Raw genomic sequence first — 16,785 nt, forward strand, 5'->3', positions numbered from 1 at the left:
CTAAATAGGAAAATCAGGAATTATTTCAGAATATTAAGAAGAGATTTAAGAAAACCTTATGCAATTGATTATTGGGAGGATTAGAAAAATCAACGTTCTCAAAACAAGATAAATACTGATTTGTTTTTTCTTTCTATTTCAGTGGTATACAGACAAGGACCATGGTCTAAGCGGTCTTGCCTACTCTCATCTGTATGTCCACATGTCCAATTTTCTACAGCAATGTTTTTTTGACAATTAATGCAGGAAAATATTTTTCAATAAATGGCAGACAATGCTGATTCCATTACTTCGAGCATTTATGTTGGGAAAATACTATAATCTACGTCTTTAAAGTGTGTGTTTATTTTGTTCCCGCTAAAATAAAGATTAAACCTCTGTATCGAAATGATTAGCATATTATTTGCAGTTCTTGTGCAGATTCCAGTTGGCAATGTTACATAATTTTGAACAAACACTGCACTTTGGATCTCGGTAAATATGTTGTCATGATTGCAGGTCTCATTAAGAACTAAATATTTTGAAAAATGAACAAGTTGGTATAATTTCTTACTAATAAATAATTATTTTTACTCAGTGCAAGCTTCAGTCTCTTCTAAAGTGCCAGTTCTGTGAAGAAAAATAATCAATCACAGTTGATATTTCTGAAGAGGAATTGGAGGGTAAATTAATTGATTCTGTTCGAGCATGGAGCTGTGCACCAGAACCTTGTTATCTGTGGGTAGGTAAGGGCTTAAACTTCCCATAGATAACAATTCTGAGGCCAACCTTGTAAGTACACGGATGCATGGGTAGAGAATCAGTGGATAACAAAGATGGAGTGTACTCAATAAGGAGGCAGGTCAGAGATATAGTATTCAGTATTATACTTCTCTCTGATTTATGTCCTTTTGAAACACTGCACACTTTCAAGTTTGTCACATTATTAAATTTGGCCTTTTTCATGAAGAATTATGATAAGATAATGAAAAAGTTGCAATGTTTGTGTCATATTCCACACGGTATCTCTTAGAGTCATACAACATGAAACAGACCCTTGAGTCTAGCTAATCCATGCTGTCCAAGTCTCCAACTAGTCCCACTTGCCAAAGTTTGGCCCATATTCCTCCAAGCCTTTCCTTTTCATGTACCTATCCAAATGTCTTTTAAATGTTGTAACTGTACCTGCATCCACCACTCCCTCTAGAAGTTCATTTCACACATGAAGCACTTTGTGTAAAAAAAAAATTCCCCTCATGTCCTTTTTAAAACTTTTTCCTCTCACCTTAAATATGCCACTTAGTTTTGATCTCACTCATCCTCGGGAAAAGACTCTTCCTATTCACCTTATCAATGCCCCTCATGATTTTGAAAACTGCTATAAGATCAGTCCTCAACCTCCTAAACTCCAGTGAAAGAAGTTCCCAGCCTATTTTTTTTTTAACTAAAAGCCTCCATTCCTGGCAACATCCTAGTAAATCTTTTCTGAACCCTCTCCATTTTAAATAAAATCCTTCCTATAGCAGGGTGACCAAAACTGCGCATGGTACTCCAGTACAGGTCTCTCCAACATCCTGTAAAACCTCAACATGATGTCCTAACTCCGATACTCAAAGCGCTGAACAATGAAGACACGCATGCTAAACCTTCTTAACCAACCTGTCTACCTGTGAAGCAAATTTTATTCGAGAGGAGAAGGTTGAGAGGTGACTTAGAGTCATAGAGATGTGCAACACAGGAACAGACCCTTCATTCCAAGTCGTCCATGGCGACCAGATATCCTTAACTAATCTAGTCACACTTGGCCCATATCCCTCTACCCATCCAGATGCCTTTTAAATGTTGTAATTGTATCAGCCTCCACCACTTCCTCTGGTAGCTCATTTCATACATGCACCACTTATATGTCTCAATTAAGGTAATTAGAGTGTTAGATAGGGTGGAGAGTGAGAGCCTTTTTCCTCAGATGGAGATGGCTAGCACAAGGGGACATATCTTTAAATTGTGGGGTGATAGATATAGAACAGATGTTAGAGGTAGTTTCTTTACTCAGAGTATTAGGGTTGTGGAAAGCACTGCCTGCAACTCACCAACTTTAAGGGCATTTAAATGGTCATAGGATAAACATATGGATGAAAGTGGAATAGCGTAGGATAGATATGCTTCAGATTGGTTCCACACGTTGGTGCAACATCGAGATTCGAAGGGCCTGTACTGTGCTGTAATGCTCTACATTCTAATTATGTATCTGAACCTCAAGGTCTGTTCTACCACAGTACCCTTGGCCCTACCATTAATTGTATAAGTCCTGCCCTTGCTTGTTTTACTAAAATGCAATCCCATATATTTATTTAAATTAAACTCAATCTGCTACTGTTCACCCCAATTATTCAGTTGATCAAGATCTCTTTGTAATCTTAGATAACATTCTTCACTCTCAACTATTGCACTAATTTTGCTGTTATCCACAAATTTATTAACCATGCCTCCTATGTTCTAATCCAAATCATTTCTATAAATGACAAACAAAAGTGGGGCCAGTACCAATCACTGTGGAACCCTGCTGGTCACAGACCTCCACTCTGATAAACAACTGTCCGCAACCACCCTCTGTTCTCCTACCATCAAGCCAATTTTGTACCCAATTGGCAAGGTCACCCCGAAACCCATATAATCTAACTGGTTAGTCTATTATGTGGAACCTTTACAAAAATCTTTTTGCTTACTTCCTAAAAAAAAACTCAGTCAAGTTTGTGAGACACAATTTCACTCCAAACCATTCTAACATCCCCTAACTATCCTTGCCTTTCCAGATGCATGTAAATCCTATCTTTCATAATCAACTCCAAGATCAATGTCAGGTCACAGGTCTACAGCTCCCAGGTTTTTCCTTACATTCTTTCTTAAATAAAGGCACAGCATTAGCCACTCTCCAGTCCTCAGGCACTTTATCTGTGGTTATAGATGATACAAATATCTCTGCCAGGAGCTCATCAATGTCTTTTCTAACTTCCAACAATGTCCTGGGATATACTTGATCAGGTCCTGGAGATTTATCCACATTTTGTGTTTTCTAAGACCTCCAGCATTTCCTCTTCTGTAATGTGATTTGTTTTCAAAATATCAATAAAAGTTTTACTATTACAGCACAGAAGGAGACAATTCACTCATTGTCACAATGCTGGTTCTTCGCACTATACAAATTAGTCCCACTGTCAAATTTTCATCCCCATATCACTGTAAATTTGTCCTTTTCATGTACATGCCCTACAGAATCTGAATTCATCATGCTTTCAGTGTTCTCAGTCTCAGCACTTGCACTAAGCTTGTGCTCTTCTTTCAGTGCTAAGATTATTACCTAATTAGCTATGCTCCTGAGCCTCATCTTTAACATGTAATAAACTGGAACATCCAGCAGAAGATGATATGCAAGGAGTTCCCCTCTCTACAACAATGCTTTAATAGTCCCCTTTTCAATGAAGATTTAGATTCCAATCCCAACTTGGATCTGAAGTGGATGCCATATTTATGCTGTTTCAGAAAACTCCTCTGATCTAACCATGTGCACCTCCATTCTCCACACAGGCCCTGGCCATGTGCTTACACTGACAGATGTTTGTGGTTCAGTAGACAATAGAGGAACTCCAGGAAAAATTTGAACCAACATGGGGCATTGGTTTTATGCTGGCTTTTTCAACAAATATTAACAAAAACTATGATGAGATTATAAATACGTGGATGTGGATTTTTAGGGCTATGGTGTTACTACTGCTGGGATTTCCTTACCGCGTTATTTTACAAACGACCCATGCTGAGACCATCCTTATTCTTTGCTATGGTAAGGAATAGAGTCGAGTAACGCATGAAATGTTATATAACTATTCACAATAAATATAAGATGCCACAAGATAGAAAATAATGTTTGTATAACATATTCATTATTCCATATTAATTGGATACTTTAAAATCCTGTATTAACATTGAGGCAATTTATTAAAACGAAAAATACTCACCAATATATTGTAATTTGGGCTTTAGAGTTAGCAAGATTAATAGATACATGGTCAGCATTGCTATCACATTCTTTCATTTGTTATTTTCTCAATACAATAACCTATATAAAATAAATGTACTAATATCTCTGTCAAGATGGATGGACTAATGATGTAAAAAAAGTGTCATTATCATCTCCAATATCTTCAACAATAATATCTGGGTTATTAGTTAAGAACTCAGCACTGATTTGACATTACTGCTGTACCTTTCCAGAGATTGGCAATTAGATATCAATCCATTCATAAACTCCACTCTTGAGAATTAAATTAACTGATTTAATGTATGTATGTATCAAGCACTTACAATTTTTCATAATTTTGCATCCTATGCTGGAAATAAATCTGCTATTTCACTGATGTTTACTTTAATTATATTACCTTAATGTGTAGCGCACTCGTTAGATTGCAAGGTACACCACCAGGGTTGTAAATAAAATATTGTGGGGTGGCACAGTAGCTGAGTGGTTAGCACTGCTGCCTCACAGTGCTAGGATTCCAAATTCAGGACACTGTTTGTGTTTGCGTAGGTTTCCTCTGGGTGCTCCAGTTTCTTCCCATATTCTAAAGATGTGCAGGTTCGGTGGATTGGCCATGATACATTGTGCATGGTGTCCGGGGATGTGCAGGTTAGGTGAATTAGCCGTGGAAAATGCAGAGATAGAGTAGTGAGCTGGCTCTGGGTTGAATGCTCTTCAGAGAGTTGGTGTGAACTCGATGGGTCAAATGGCCTGCTTCTGCATTATAGAAATTCTATGATTGCACCATTATCACTACATTGTATAGGCTCTTTCACTTATACAGGGGACACTTAGGAATGCCTCCCTCCTGCAGGACTTGGCATTTGTAAAATGTTACATTTGCATTTTTGTACAGCAATATGATGTCATCTATGATAGTTGAAATAATCTAATGTGAAATTTAGTCCAGATCTTCAACATAAATGTAAAATCATTGCCTTTAGCCCACTCAAAAAAACTCGTTGAATCACATTATCAATAAAGACCAATGTCATTCAGAATTTTTTCTTGGGTTTTTGGGTTTCTGTGGAACTAACAACTGACTGAATGGTAATTGAGTTGTGATTGGATCTTGCAATAAAGGTTAAAGATTAGAAACTCCAAAAAGGTTGTGTGGTTTAATATTCTGTCATCTGTCCTGTTTAAACTGTTTATAAGAAATTTATTGATTAGTCATTCTAAATAGGAAATATCATTGAGTTAATACTCTACTATAAACATCTTTATTGTAAAGAAAAGGACTCAAGTGCTGATATATGAAACCAGTATAAAAATGGACTTGTGCATAAATGACCAGTCTCCCTAACATTCTATTCACTATTGAAAAACTGAACATTTAAGTCATTGTCAATTTATATAAATTTTAATCATGTTTTCATTTACAACTATTTGTAAACATTTAATCAAATTCTCCAGCATTTTAAATAACTAAGTAATAAATACTACTGATTTAAGAACTTGCTCAGTTTCCTGTAAATTGCTTCCTTGTTAATGAACACCAAAATAAGATGATAAGACATAGGAGCAGAAATTAGGCCATTCAACATATCAAATCTGCACCACCATTCAATCATGGCTGAAAAGTTTCTCAACACCATTCTCCCACTTTCTCTCCGTCGCCCCTGATCCCCTTGACAATCAAGAGTCTATCTGTCTCAGTCTTAAATATACTCAATGACCTGGCCTCCACAGGCTTCTATGGCAATGAATTCCATAGATTCACCATTCTCTGGCTGAAAAAGTTTCTCCTTATCACTGTACTAAAAGGTCTTCCCTTTACTCTAAGACTGTGCCCTCGGGTCATAGTCTTTCTTACCAATGGAAATATCTTCCCAATGTCCAGGTCATTCAGTATTCTGTAAATTTCAATTAGATCCCCCCTCAACCTTCTAAACTCTATTGCGTATAGTCCCACATTCGGCAGATGTTTCTGATATGTTAAGTTTTTCATTCTTGGGACCATTCTCATGAACCTCCTCTGAACCCGCTTCAGGACCAGTACATCCTTCCTGCGATACAGGGTCCAAAACTGTGCACAATAACCTAAGTGTGGCCTGACCAGAGCCTTATAAAGTCTCAGAAGTGCATTCCAGCTTTTATATGCAGGTACCCTCAAAATAAATGCCAACACTGCATTTGCCATCGTAGCTACTGACTCAACCTGAAAGTTTGCCTTGAGAGAATCCTGGACTAGAATTCTCAAGTCTCTTTGCACTTCAGACATCTGAATTTTGTCCCCATTTAGAAAATAGTCTATGCCTCTATTCTTCCTGCCAAAGTGCATGACTTCACACTTGCCCACCTTGTAATCCATCTGCCACTTCTTTGTCCACACTCATTACCTGCCCAAATCCTTCTGCAGCCTCCTCAATACTACTTGTCCCTCTACCTATATGTCTGTCATCTGCAAAGTTAGGCAGGATGCCCTCAGTTCCTTCATAAATCATTAATGTATACAGTGAGACATTGAGATCCCAACATTGATCCTTGTGGGACAACACTTGTCACTGGCTGCCATCCAGAGAAGGACCCTTTAATCCCCACTTTCTGCTTTCTGCCAGACAGCTGAGCTTCTATCCATGGTAGCGTCTTGCCTCTAACACCATGGGCCCTTATCTTAGAGGCCTTCTGTGTGGGACCTGGTCAAAGGCGTCTTGAAGTTCAGGTAGATAACATCCATTGGTTCTTCTTGGTCTGACCAGCTCATTACTTTCTCAAAGAATTCTAGCAGATTTGTCAGGCATGACCTCCCCTTGATGAAACCATGCTGACTTTGCCCTATTTTACCATGTACTTCCAAATATTCAGAAATCTCATCCTTCACAATGGATTCCAAAATCTTACCAATGACCAAGGTTAGGCTAATCGGTCTGTAATTTTCCATCTTTTGCCTTACTCCCTTTTAAAACAGAAGTGTCGTGTTAGCAATTTTGCAGTCCTCTGGAACCCTCCCTGACTCTAGCAAATCCTGAAAGATCACAACTAATGCCTCCACTATCTCCTCAGCTATTTCCTTTAGAACTCTAGGATGCAGTCCATCTGATCCAGGTGAGTTATCCACATTCAGACCATTCAGTTTTTCTAGCACCTTCTTGATGATAGCCACCATAGTCAGCTCTGCCCCGACTCATAAAGATTTGGGATATGGCTCATGTCTTTCACCATGAAGATTGACATGAAATAATTATTCAGTTTCTCAGCCATTTCCTTTCTCCCCACTATTATTTCTCCAGCACCATTTTCCAATGTTCTAATGTCCACTTTTTCCCTTTATATATTCAAAGAAGCTCTTACAGTCTTCCTTTATATTACTGTCTAGCTTATTATCATATTTAATCTTCTCCCTCATTTCTTTTTTGTTGCCCTCTGTTGGTCTTTGTAAACCTTCGCAGTCCTCTGGTTTCCTACTGCCCTTCACCACATTATATGAAAACTTATAAAATATGAAAGCTATTATTCTGTTTGGCGAGTGATTCATCCATAGCAGCTTTTCTGTATGTTTCAGTTAGATTCCTTCTCATCCTTCTAAACTGGAGCAGTTTTTAACTGTGACTGCAGGAGATATGGAGTATAGTGGTACCACAAACTTATTGTTAAGTAAGGGTTGGGATGAGACATGTACTATGCAGGAAATCATGCTAAGGAAGTGAAACTAAAAGAATTACAAAATGATGAGGGTAGCATGAGTTGAAGCTAAGCAGTTAAGAAAACACTTTGTGCAAAAGGTTGTGGAGATATGGAAATCTCACCCAAAACTAGCTGAGAATGTTCATTGATGATCATGTCAAAAGGGAGATTACAAAATTTGGTAGTCAAGGATATCAAGAATTGCATTGAAGGAATTAACAATCAGATGTCCCATGATTTAATTAAATAGTGGAACAGTGTCAAGGACTGAGTGGTGAGTTCTGCTGTTTATGTTTTCTCCCAATATTGGTATCGCAATGCCTAGTTAATATAGCTCGGAGCATTCTATTGAACATTTTCTTGTGTGAAGTTTGTTGAATGAGATAGAGCTGAAAATGTGTTGCTGGAAAAGCGCAGCAGGTCAGGCAGCATCCGTGGAGCAGGAGAATCAACATTTTGGGCATGAGCCTTTCTTGTGGTGATTTCCTGTGGTGATGTCATTTCATGTTCTCTTTCTCAGAAGGTAGTAAATGGGGTCCAGGTCGATGTGTTTGTTGATAGAGTTTCGGTTAAAATGCCATACTTCTTGGAATTCTCATGCACGTCTCTGTTTCGCTTGTCCTAGGATGGATGTGTTGTCCCAGTTGAAGTGGTGTCCTTCTTCATCTAAATGTCAGAATACTAGTGATACTGAGTCATGTCTTTTTGTGGCTAGTTGATGTTCATGTATCCTGGTGGCTAATTTTCTGCCTGTTTGTCCAATGTAGTGTTTGTTACAGTTCTTGCACTGAATTTTGTAAATGACATTCGTTTTGCTTCTTGCCTGTATAGGGTCTTTTAATTTCATTAGCTGCTATTTTAGTGTGTTGGTGGGTTTGTGGGCTACCATGATGCCAAGAATTCTGAGTAGCCTGGCAGTCATTTCTGAGGTGTCTTTGATGTAGGGGAGAGCGGCTAGGGTTTCTGGATGCTTTTTGTCTGCTTGTTTGGGTTTGCTGCTAAGAAATCAGCAGACTGTGTTCATTGGGTACCCATTCTTTTTGAATATGCTGTATAGCTGATTTTCCTCTGCTTTTCATAGTTCCTTTGTGCTGCAGTGCACGGTGGCTTGTTGAAATAATTCTGCTTCATTTGTGGGTGTTGGGACGATTGCTTCTGTAGTTCCTGTTTTGTGAATGTTTATTTGCGCACCCGACAATATTACACTCCAACTAAAATATAGTTTTAGCCAAAATTAAGGAGTCACTTAAAGTTGTTTTCCTCCTTTTTTGTGAGCTCTCTGCATCCTCCTCACATATTACCCTTCCACCCAGCTTTGTGTTGGCTGCAAACTATGGAGATTTTTCATTTAATTCTCTCATCTGGATCAGTCAAAAAGTTTGTAAATAGCTGGGTTCCAAACACTGATCCTTAAGATACAGCTCTAGTGACAGGCTGCCACTTGAAAAAGACCCATTTATTACAACTCTTTGTTTCCTGCCTGCCAGCCCGTTCTCTCTCCATGTTAATAGACAAACCTCTAATCCCCTGACCTATAATTTTATATGCTAATGTCTTCTGGTGGATCTTATCAAAAACCTCATCCACTGGCTCCACCTTATCAACTCTACTAATTACACCTTCAAAAAGGTTTAACAGATTTGTCAAACATGATTTCCCTTTCGTAAATCCATGCTGACTCTGTCCTATTCTGTCACTGTTTTCCAAGTATGCTACTATAAAATCTTTTATAGTGGATTTTAGCATTTTCTCCACAGTAAATATCAGGCTAACTTGGCAATGATTCCATTTTCTCCCTTTCCCCTTTTTTAAAAAATAGTGATGGTAAATTAGCTAACCTCCAAATCATAGGAAAGAGAACTCAAGAATTCTACACATTTCACTATTGCTGAGGATGCAAGACATCAAATAACCAGAAATGGTCTTAAGTTTAGCTATAACAATGAAGGGCTCAGCAGAGCTTTGTAACAGCAGGTTGTTTACCTTCCTAATGTACTTGACCCTCCATTTTTTAAAAACTTGATACTTGTATTGATGTGTTATTTAGATGTCATGTTCATGTCATTTTTCTTGGTGCAAATAAAAAACTCCCTTTTCTTTCACTCTAGAGAACATTGTAATTGACTCCTTAATTTTGACTGAAACTACATTTGAGTTGGAGTGCAATATTGTTCTGATTTGGAGAGGCCAGTGTTGGACTGGTGTGTACAAAGTTAAAAATCACACAACACCAGGTTATAGTCCAACAGGTTTAATCGGAAGCACACTAGCTTTTGGAGCAACGCTCCTTCATCAGGTGATCACGAGCGTCGCTCCGAACGCTAGTGTGCTTCCAATTAAACCTGTTCGACTATAACCTGGTGTTGTGTGATTTTTAACTTTGCAATATTGTTGGGTGCTAAAAATAAATAAAAGACAGAATGTTATAGGAATCTGAGAGACATAGTCTATGTTGAGATTTATAGTAGAATCTGGTGATCTATCTCCGTGTTGGGAACATCTTGCTGCATTGTTAATGCTTTTTCCAAACAGGCCATGCATGTTTCTCTCTAGGCAGCAGCAAGTTGTCAATTAAGGGGGAGTAGAGTTTCAGGTGTCTGTCCGTGTGGAATTTGCACATTCTTCCCGTGTCTGTGTGTGTTTCCAATGGGTGGCATGGTGACTCAGGGGTTAGCACTGCTGCCTTATAGCTCCAGGGGCTGGGTTTAATCCCAGTTTCAGGTGACTGTGTGGAAATTTGGCCCTTCTCCAGGTGCTCTAGTTTCCTCCTACAGTCCCAAGATGTGCAGGTTAGGTGAGTTATCCACACTAAATTGCCCATAGTGTGCTTGGGTGGGTTACTCTTCAGAGGGTTAGTGTGTACATCTTGGACCAAATGATCTCTTTCCACACAATGGGGAATCTAATCTAGTAAATGCCTTATTAACAGTCCAATTAATCTTGAGACCAGGCATGTTGAACAACTAGACATCAAGAATTCTCAATGTTGAAATCCGAGCAGTTACCTGACAACTTCAACTAGCTGCAAAGAGCCCTCCATGTTGCTCAGACCAAAATAGCCTTTCAGGACATGACCCATGGCCACCAGTCACATACACACCTAGTCTAGGATATTGGTTTCTGACATCTGCCAACCCCTCAAAACCATGAAGGCTTCCCTCTGATGCAGGTTGACAAGGAAGCATAGACTTGCTTTGGAAACTGGACCAACAACTTGCTTTGAAAGGTTGCAGCAGGGAAACTTTGTACATCCTGATAGACATCCAGCTCATAGAGTGGATGATGCTGCATCTCAGGATTGCTTGCATGCTCTCTTAGTATCTGCTCATTTAGCACCTACCTCCAGGCCTGTAGTTTCCATGCCTTTTTTTAACATTAATTCACGGGGTGAGGGCATCACTGGCTTGGCCAGCATTTATTGCCCAACCCAGAGGGCAGTTAAGAGTAAACCGCAGTGCTATAGGCCTGGAGTCACATATAATACAGACTAGATAAGGATGGCAGTTTCTTTCCCTAAAGGACATTAGTGAACCAAAAATTGCTAATAGATTTATGGACAGTGTTTGATTCTTAATTACAGATTTTTAAAAACAGAATTCACTGAACTCCAGCATGGTGGGATTTGAGCTCAGGTCTATAGGACATTACCTGGGTCTCTGGTTTAAGAGTCCAGCAACCATACTGCTAGGCCAATGCCTCCTTGCTTTGCTTTGCTATGTCTTTGCCTTTTAGCACATGAGTGCTTCAGCCAGAACCAAAAGTGATCATTACTGTTGTTTTGATGTACACAGTTTGCAGACACACAGACAGGCTGCTGGCCATACTTGTCACTGGGGATCTATCCAGGTTCGGTAGCATTATTAGCTGTATTGCAGATCATAATGTCAGTTTAACAGCTACAGAGACGGCAGCTGCTTGTGTGGCAAACACATTGCATATGTGCTCATCCAAGTAATAATAAACAGAAACTCAGTGGGGACAGTCCTCTATTCAGTCAAGGGGAAGCCGCTGGTGGTCAGGGGACCCAAGTAAATTCACTCAGGAATACAGTCCAGGGGTTTGGCATTGGTCAGTCGCCAGCTTGAGGTGTTCACCATCAGGGGTTCTATCAGACTCTAGTTGGGGATTAAGCAATAGTCCATCTTGTAGGATCAGCAACAGCAGCCAGGGGAATTGTATACTGCCAGTTGGAGAGTTGCAAGGGCCGTGTTTGGGAATCTGTACAGTCATGCCTTGGGGTTTCTCTTCAAAATCAGTCAAATGTCTGAGGGGAATACAGTCCTGGCAGTCCAGTAGATGCTAGCTGACTACAGAAGAGCATAATTGATCGTCAATGTCAAGATGTCAGAATTTGGTTCACATTGTCTGTGTTATCTGCAGACTTAACTAATTTCCGTGTGTTCTCTTTCACCAGCTGTTAATAAAAGCTCTAATTTCAATTGTCCTAGTGCTCTGTATATGATGTTCCTCTACTGGACAATGGCAAGATGTGGATGACCATTGGGTGCAGGGAAAGTGTTAGGGGGACTCAGAGAGGTTAATTAGACAAGATATATCTGAAGACAGGTGAGCCATATGCCCTGAAGTTTAAACAGTGCCTTGGATGAAGAGAAAACACTTGTCGAGGTCAGCGAGTGTCAGTTGGGGGCAGCATGTTCAGCTTTTGGATGCTGGGCCATTACATTGTTGGTGAGAGACAACGGCAGACTGCTGATGCTTATTTGGGTTCACAGTGGCCTTTCAAAGATGGTGTGGGTAGATTGGCAGATACCCATTGAGTGATGAGTTGTTCTGGGAATAGCTTGTGGTAAGATAGGGTTAATATCACACATTAGGGGTCACATGGGAGTCGATAGCTAGTTAACAGATGTGTTTGGTAACATGCAATGGGAAATCTCTTGAGGATATCCCTCCTAAAAACTCAATGTAACTTTCACTTAGCCAATAAACCATAGTTGTTGCAATTGACCTCATGTTTTTGATCAGAAATCACACAATATAAGGTTATAACCCAAAGGGTTTATTTGAAATCGCATGCTTTTGGACTGTTGTTCCTTAGGTGAAGTGGAGAGAAGTACAAAGATAGAGAATTTATAGATGGAGAGATCCTTGCAAAATAGTTTCAGGTAATGAAGAGTGTCCAACGATAGTGTGAGTGGAGCATTGACAGGCTGAATAACAAGTCTTTGCAAGTGATCAAAAGTGTCAAACGGTGTGAGTAAAATGTCAACAGCTGAATAACAAGTGAAGGGGTGACCTATGATCAGATTAATTAAGACAGAGAGATAATTACAAAAAAATCAAAAATAAGCTGGTGCTGAAGACAAAGCAAATGGTTGGAATAACATGATTGGTATGAGAGTCACTTGACTAGGGTCCAACCAAAGTAACAAGTAATCCAGAACTGTACAAATGAATTAAAGTAGAGATCATAAGTTATCAAGGTGATGGTGTCAAAACAGAACAGTAAGGAAGGTTTTACAGATACAGAACAGTACAGTGGGGTTACCTGTAGTGTGATCTGAACCCAAAATCATGGTTGAAGCTGTCTTAATGAGGACAGAACAAAACTATCAGTTTCTGTTCGGAGATTCTGCATTGTTGTGTATCTTGAAGGCTGCCTTGGAGAATGCTTACCCAAAGATTGGAGGCTGAATATCCTTGACAGCTGAAGTGTTCCCTGAGTGGGAGGGAACATTGCTGTCTGGCGATTATTGAAGGCTTTTGAAAGAAGGGAGTTGACTCACCCTTCCTCAATGCGAAAGTACCAAAGAAGGCACAATAAACACTGACAAGAATGGTTTCAGGAAGGAAAAGCTTTAATTTTGTGGATGGATTTAAAAAGTTGGGACTGTTCTCCTCAAAGAAGGACAGATCAGAAGAAATTGGTATTATAGAGATGAAATGCTTGGGCTATGAAGAGAGATCACGTACTTGTACGTCTTGCTGAAGATGACTACAAATATTTCAATCTTCTGCTCTGCACTGATTTGCTATGTTCCATCATCATTGAGGCTGGGGATATGCATGCAGCCTCTTCCTTTGTTTTGTTTTTAATTGTCCATCATCATTCATAACTGGATGTAACTCTGTTGCAGAGCTTTGGGCGGATTCTTTGGTACTGGGATCAGTTGGTTCCTTCTATTATATGCCAAGAGTATGTGCTGGAAAAGCAAGGCAGGTCAGGCAGCATCTGAGGTGCAAGAAAATTGACGATTCAGGCAAAAGCCCTTCATCAGGAATGAGGCTGGGAACCTCGGATGTGGAGAAATGAATGGGAGGGGATGGGGCTGGGGGCCAGATAGCTGAGAGTGCATTAGGTGGATGAAGGTGGGGGTAAAGGTGATAAGTTGGAGGGGAGGGTAGAGGAGATAGGTGAGAAGGAAGATGGACAGGTAAGACAGGTCATGAGAGTGGTGCTGAGCTGGAAGGTCGGAACTAGGGTAAGCTGGTGGGAGGAAAAATGAGGAAACTGGTGAAGTCCACTTTGGTACCATGGAGTTGAAGGTTCCTGAGGTGGAAGATGAGGTGTTCTTCTTCCAAGCATCAGGTGATAAGGGAGTGGCAATGGAGAAGGTGGAGTTAAAGTGTTCGGCTACATAGCAGTGGGGTTGATTGATGCGGATGTCCTGGAGATATTCCCTGAAGTGCTCTGCAAGTCGACGTCCTGTCTTGCCAATGTAGAGGAGACCATATTGGGAACAACAGATACAGTGAATGGCATGTGTGGAAGTGCAGGTGAAACTTTGATGGATGTGGAAGGCTCCTTTGGGGCCTTGGAAGGAGGTGAGGGAAGAGGTGTGGACGCAGGTTTTGCAATTCCTGCGGTGGCAGGGGAAGGTGCCGGGAGGGGAGGGTAGATTGTTAGGGGGCGTGGACCTGATGAGGTAGTTGAAGAGGAATGGCCTTTTTAGAAAGCAGATGGAGATGGGGAGGCAATATATCTCGGGGTGGTGAGTTTGTAGATGGCGGAAATGGCGGAAGATGATGTGATGTATCTGGAGGTTGGAGGGGTGGAAGGTGAGGACCAGGGTGGTTCTGTCCTTGTTGTGGCTGGAGGGGTGGGGTTCGAAGGTGAAGGTGCGGGATGTGGATGAGATATGCTAGAGAGCATCATCGACCATGTGGGAGAGGAAATTCTGGTCTTTGAAGAAGGAGGCCACCTGGTGTGTTCTGTGGTGGAACTTGTCCTCCTGGGAACAGATGCACAGAGGTGGAGGAATTGGGAATAAGGGATAGCATTTTTGCAGAAGGCAGGGTGGGTGAGGTGGGTTTGTAGAAAATATCAGTGTTGAGATGGTCACTGTTGATGGAGATGGAGAGATCCAGCACCGCACTCTTGGCTGCGATCTCCAGCATCTGCAGTACTCACTTTCACCTCCTTCTATTACATGCTCATTCTGCTACTTGGTATCTGTGTGGTCCTTTGTTGCATCTTCTTCAAGTTGGCACTTCACTTTTAGGTAAGCCTGGTGCCATTCCTGGAATACTCTCCTGCACTTCTCTTTGAATCAGGGTTCAATGGATAATGGGATCCTCCACAATGAGGAGAAAGTCTCTGACAATAGTGGGAAGTTGTGTGTGGAGTCAGAGGAGATAGGGCAAGCACTAAATAAATATTTTTCAACAGTGTTCACTATAGAAAATGAAAATGTTGGCGAGGAAGACACAGAGATACTTGCATCTAGACTAGGTGAGATTAAGGTTCACAAGGAAGAGGTATGAGAAATACTGCAGAGTGTGAAAATAGACAAGTCCCCTGGGCTGGATGGGATCTATCTAGGATCCTCTGGGAAGTAATGGAAGTGATTGCTGAGCCTTTGGCATTGATCTTTAAATCACCATTGTCTACAGGAATAGTGCCTGATCACTGGAGGATAGCAAATGTGGTTCCCTTATTCAAAAAGGGTAGTAGGGACAACCCTGATAATTACAGATTAGTGAGTCTCACTTCAGTTGTTGGTAAAGTGTTGGAAAAGGTTATAAGAGATAGGATTTATAACCATCTAGAAAAGAATAATTTGATCAGGGACAGTCAGCACGGTTTTGTGAAGGGTAGGTTGTGTCTAATGAATCTTATTAAGTCTTTTGACAAAGTGACCAAACAGGTAGATGAGAGTAAACCGGTTGATGTGGTGTATATGGATTTCAGCAAGGCGTTCGATAAGGTTCCCCACAGTAGGCTATTATACAAAATACGGAGGAATGGGATTGTGGGAGACATAGCAGTTTGGATCAGTAATTGGCTTTCTGAAAGAAAACAGAGGGTTGTAGTTGATGGAACTTGTTCATCTTGGTGTCCAGTTACTAGCAGCATACCACAAGGTTTGGTGTTGGGTCCACTGCTGTTCATCATTTTTATAAATGACTTGGATGAGGGCTTAGAAGGGTGGGTTAGTAAATTTGCGGATGACACGAAGGTCAGTGGAGTTGTGGATAGAGACAAAGGATGTAATAGGTTACAGAGAGACATAGATAGGATGCAGAGCTGGGCTGAGAGGTGGCAAATGGAGTTTAATGTGGACAAATGTGAGGTGATACACTTTGGGCGGAGTAATCAGAATGCAAAATACTGGGCTAATGGTAAGATTCTTGGGAGTGCAGATGAGCAGAGAGATCTCGGTGTCCATGTACACAGATCTCTGAAAGTTGCCACCCAGATTGACAGGGTTGCTAAGAAGGCATGCAGTGTTTTAGCTTTTATTTATAGAGGGATTGAGTTCTGGAACCATGAGGTTATGCTACAGCTGTACAAAGCTCTGGTACAGCCACACTTGGAGTATTGTGTACAGTTCTGGTCACCGCATTATAAGAAGGATGTGGAAGCTTTGGAAAGGGTGCAGAGGAGATTTACTAGGATGTTGTCTGGTATGGAAGGAATGTCTTACAAGGAAAGGCTGTGAGAGCCTTGAGGCTGTTCTAGTTAGAGAGAAGAAGGTTGAGAGGCAACTTAATAGAGGTATACAAGATAATCAGAGAGTTAGATAGGGTGGACAGGGAGAGCCTTTTTCCAAGTATGGGGATGGCAAACATGAGGGGACACAACTTTAAAGTGAGGGGAGATAGGTATAAGACAGATGTCAGGGGTAGTTTCTTTTCTCAGAAAG

The 16,785-nt window shown here is 40.7% G+C and overlaps 1 protein-coding gene across 3 annotated transcripts in view; it reads left to right on the forward strand.

Moving 5' to 3' along the window:
* Window positions 1-576, forward strand: part of fap (fibroblast activation protein, alpha) — a 77,302-nt gene extending 76,726 nt beyond the window's left edge. For all 3 annotated transcript variants that reach the window (XM_060827880.1, XM_060827879.1, XM_060827881.1), the window contains one exon: window positions 143-576. In XM_060827880.1, the coding sequence (XP_060683863.1) occupies window positions 143-241 (99 nt within the window). In that variant the 3' untranslated portion in view covers window positions 242-576. The remainder of the gene's footprint in view (window positions 1-142) is intronic.
* The last annotated feature ends 16,209 nt before the right edge of the window (window positions 577-16,785 follow it).

This window comes from Hemiscyllium ocellatum, chromosome 7 (genome assembly GCF_020745735.1).
Source record: "Hemiscyllium ocellatum isolate sHemOce1 chromosome 7, sHemOce1.pat.X.cur, whole genome shotgun sequence".
NCBI classification, from domain to species: domain Eukaryota; kingdom Metazoa; phylum Chordata; class Chondrichthyes; order Orectolobiformes; family Hemiscylliidae; genus Hemiscyllium; species Hemiscyllium ocellatum.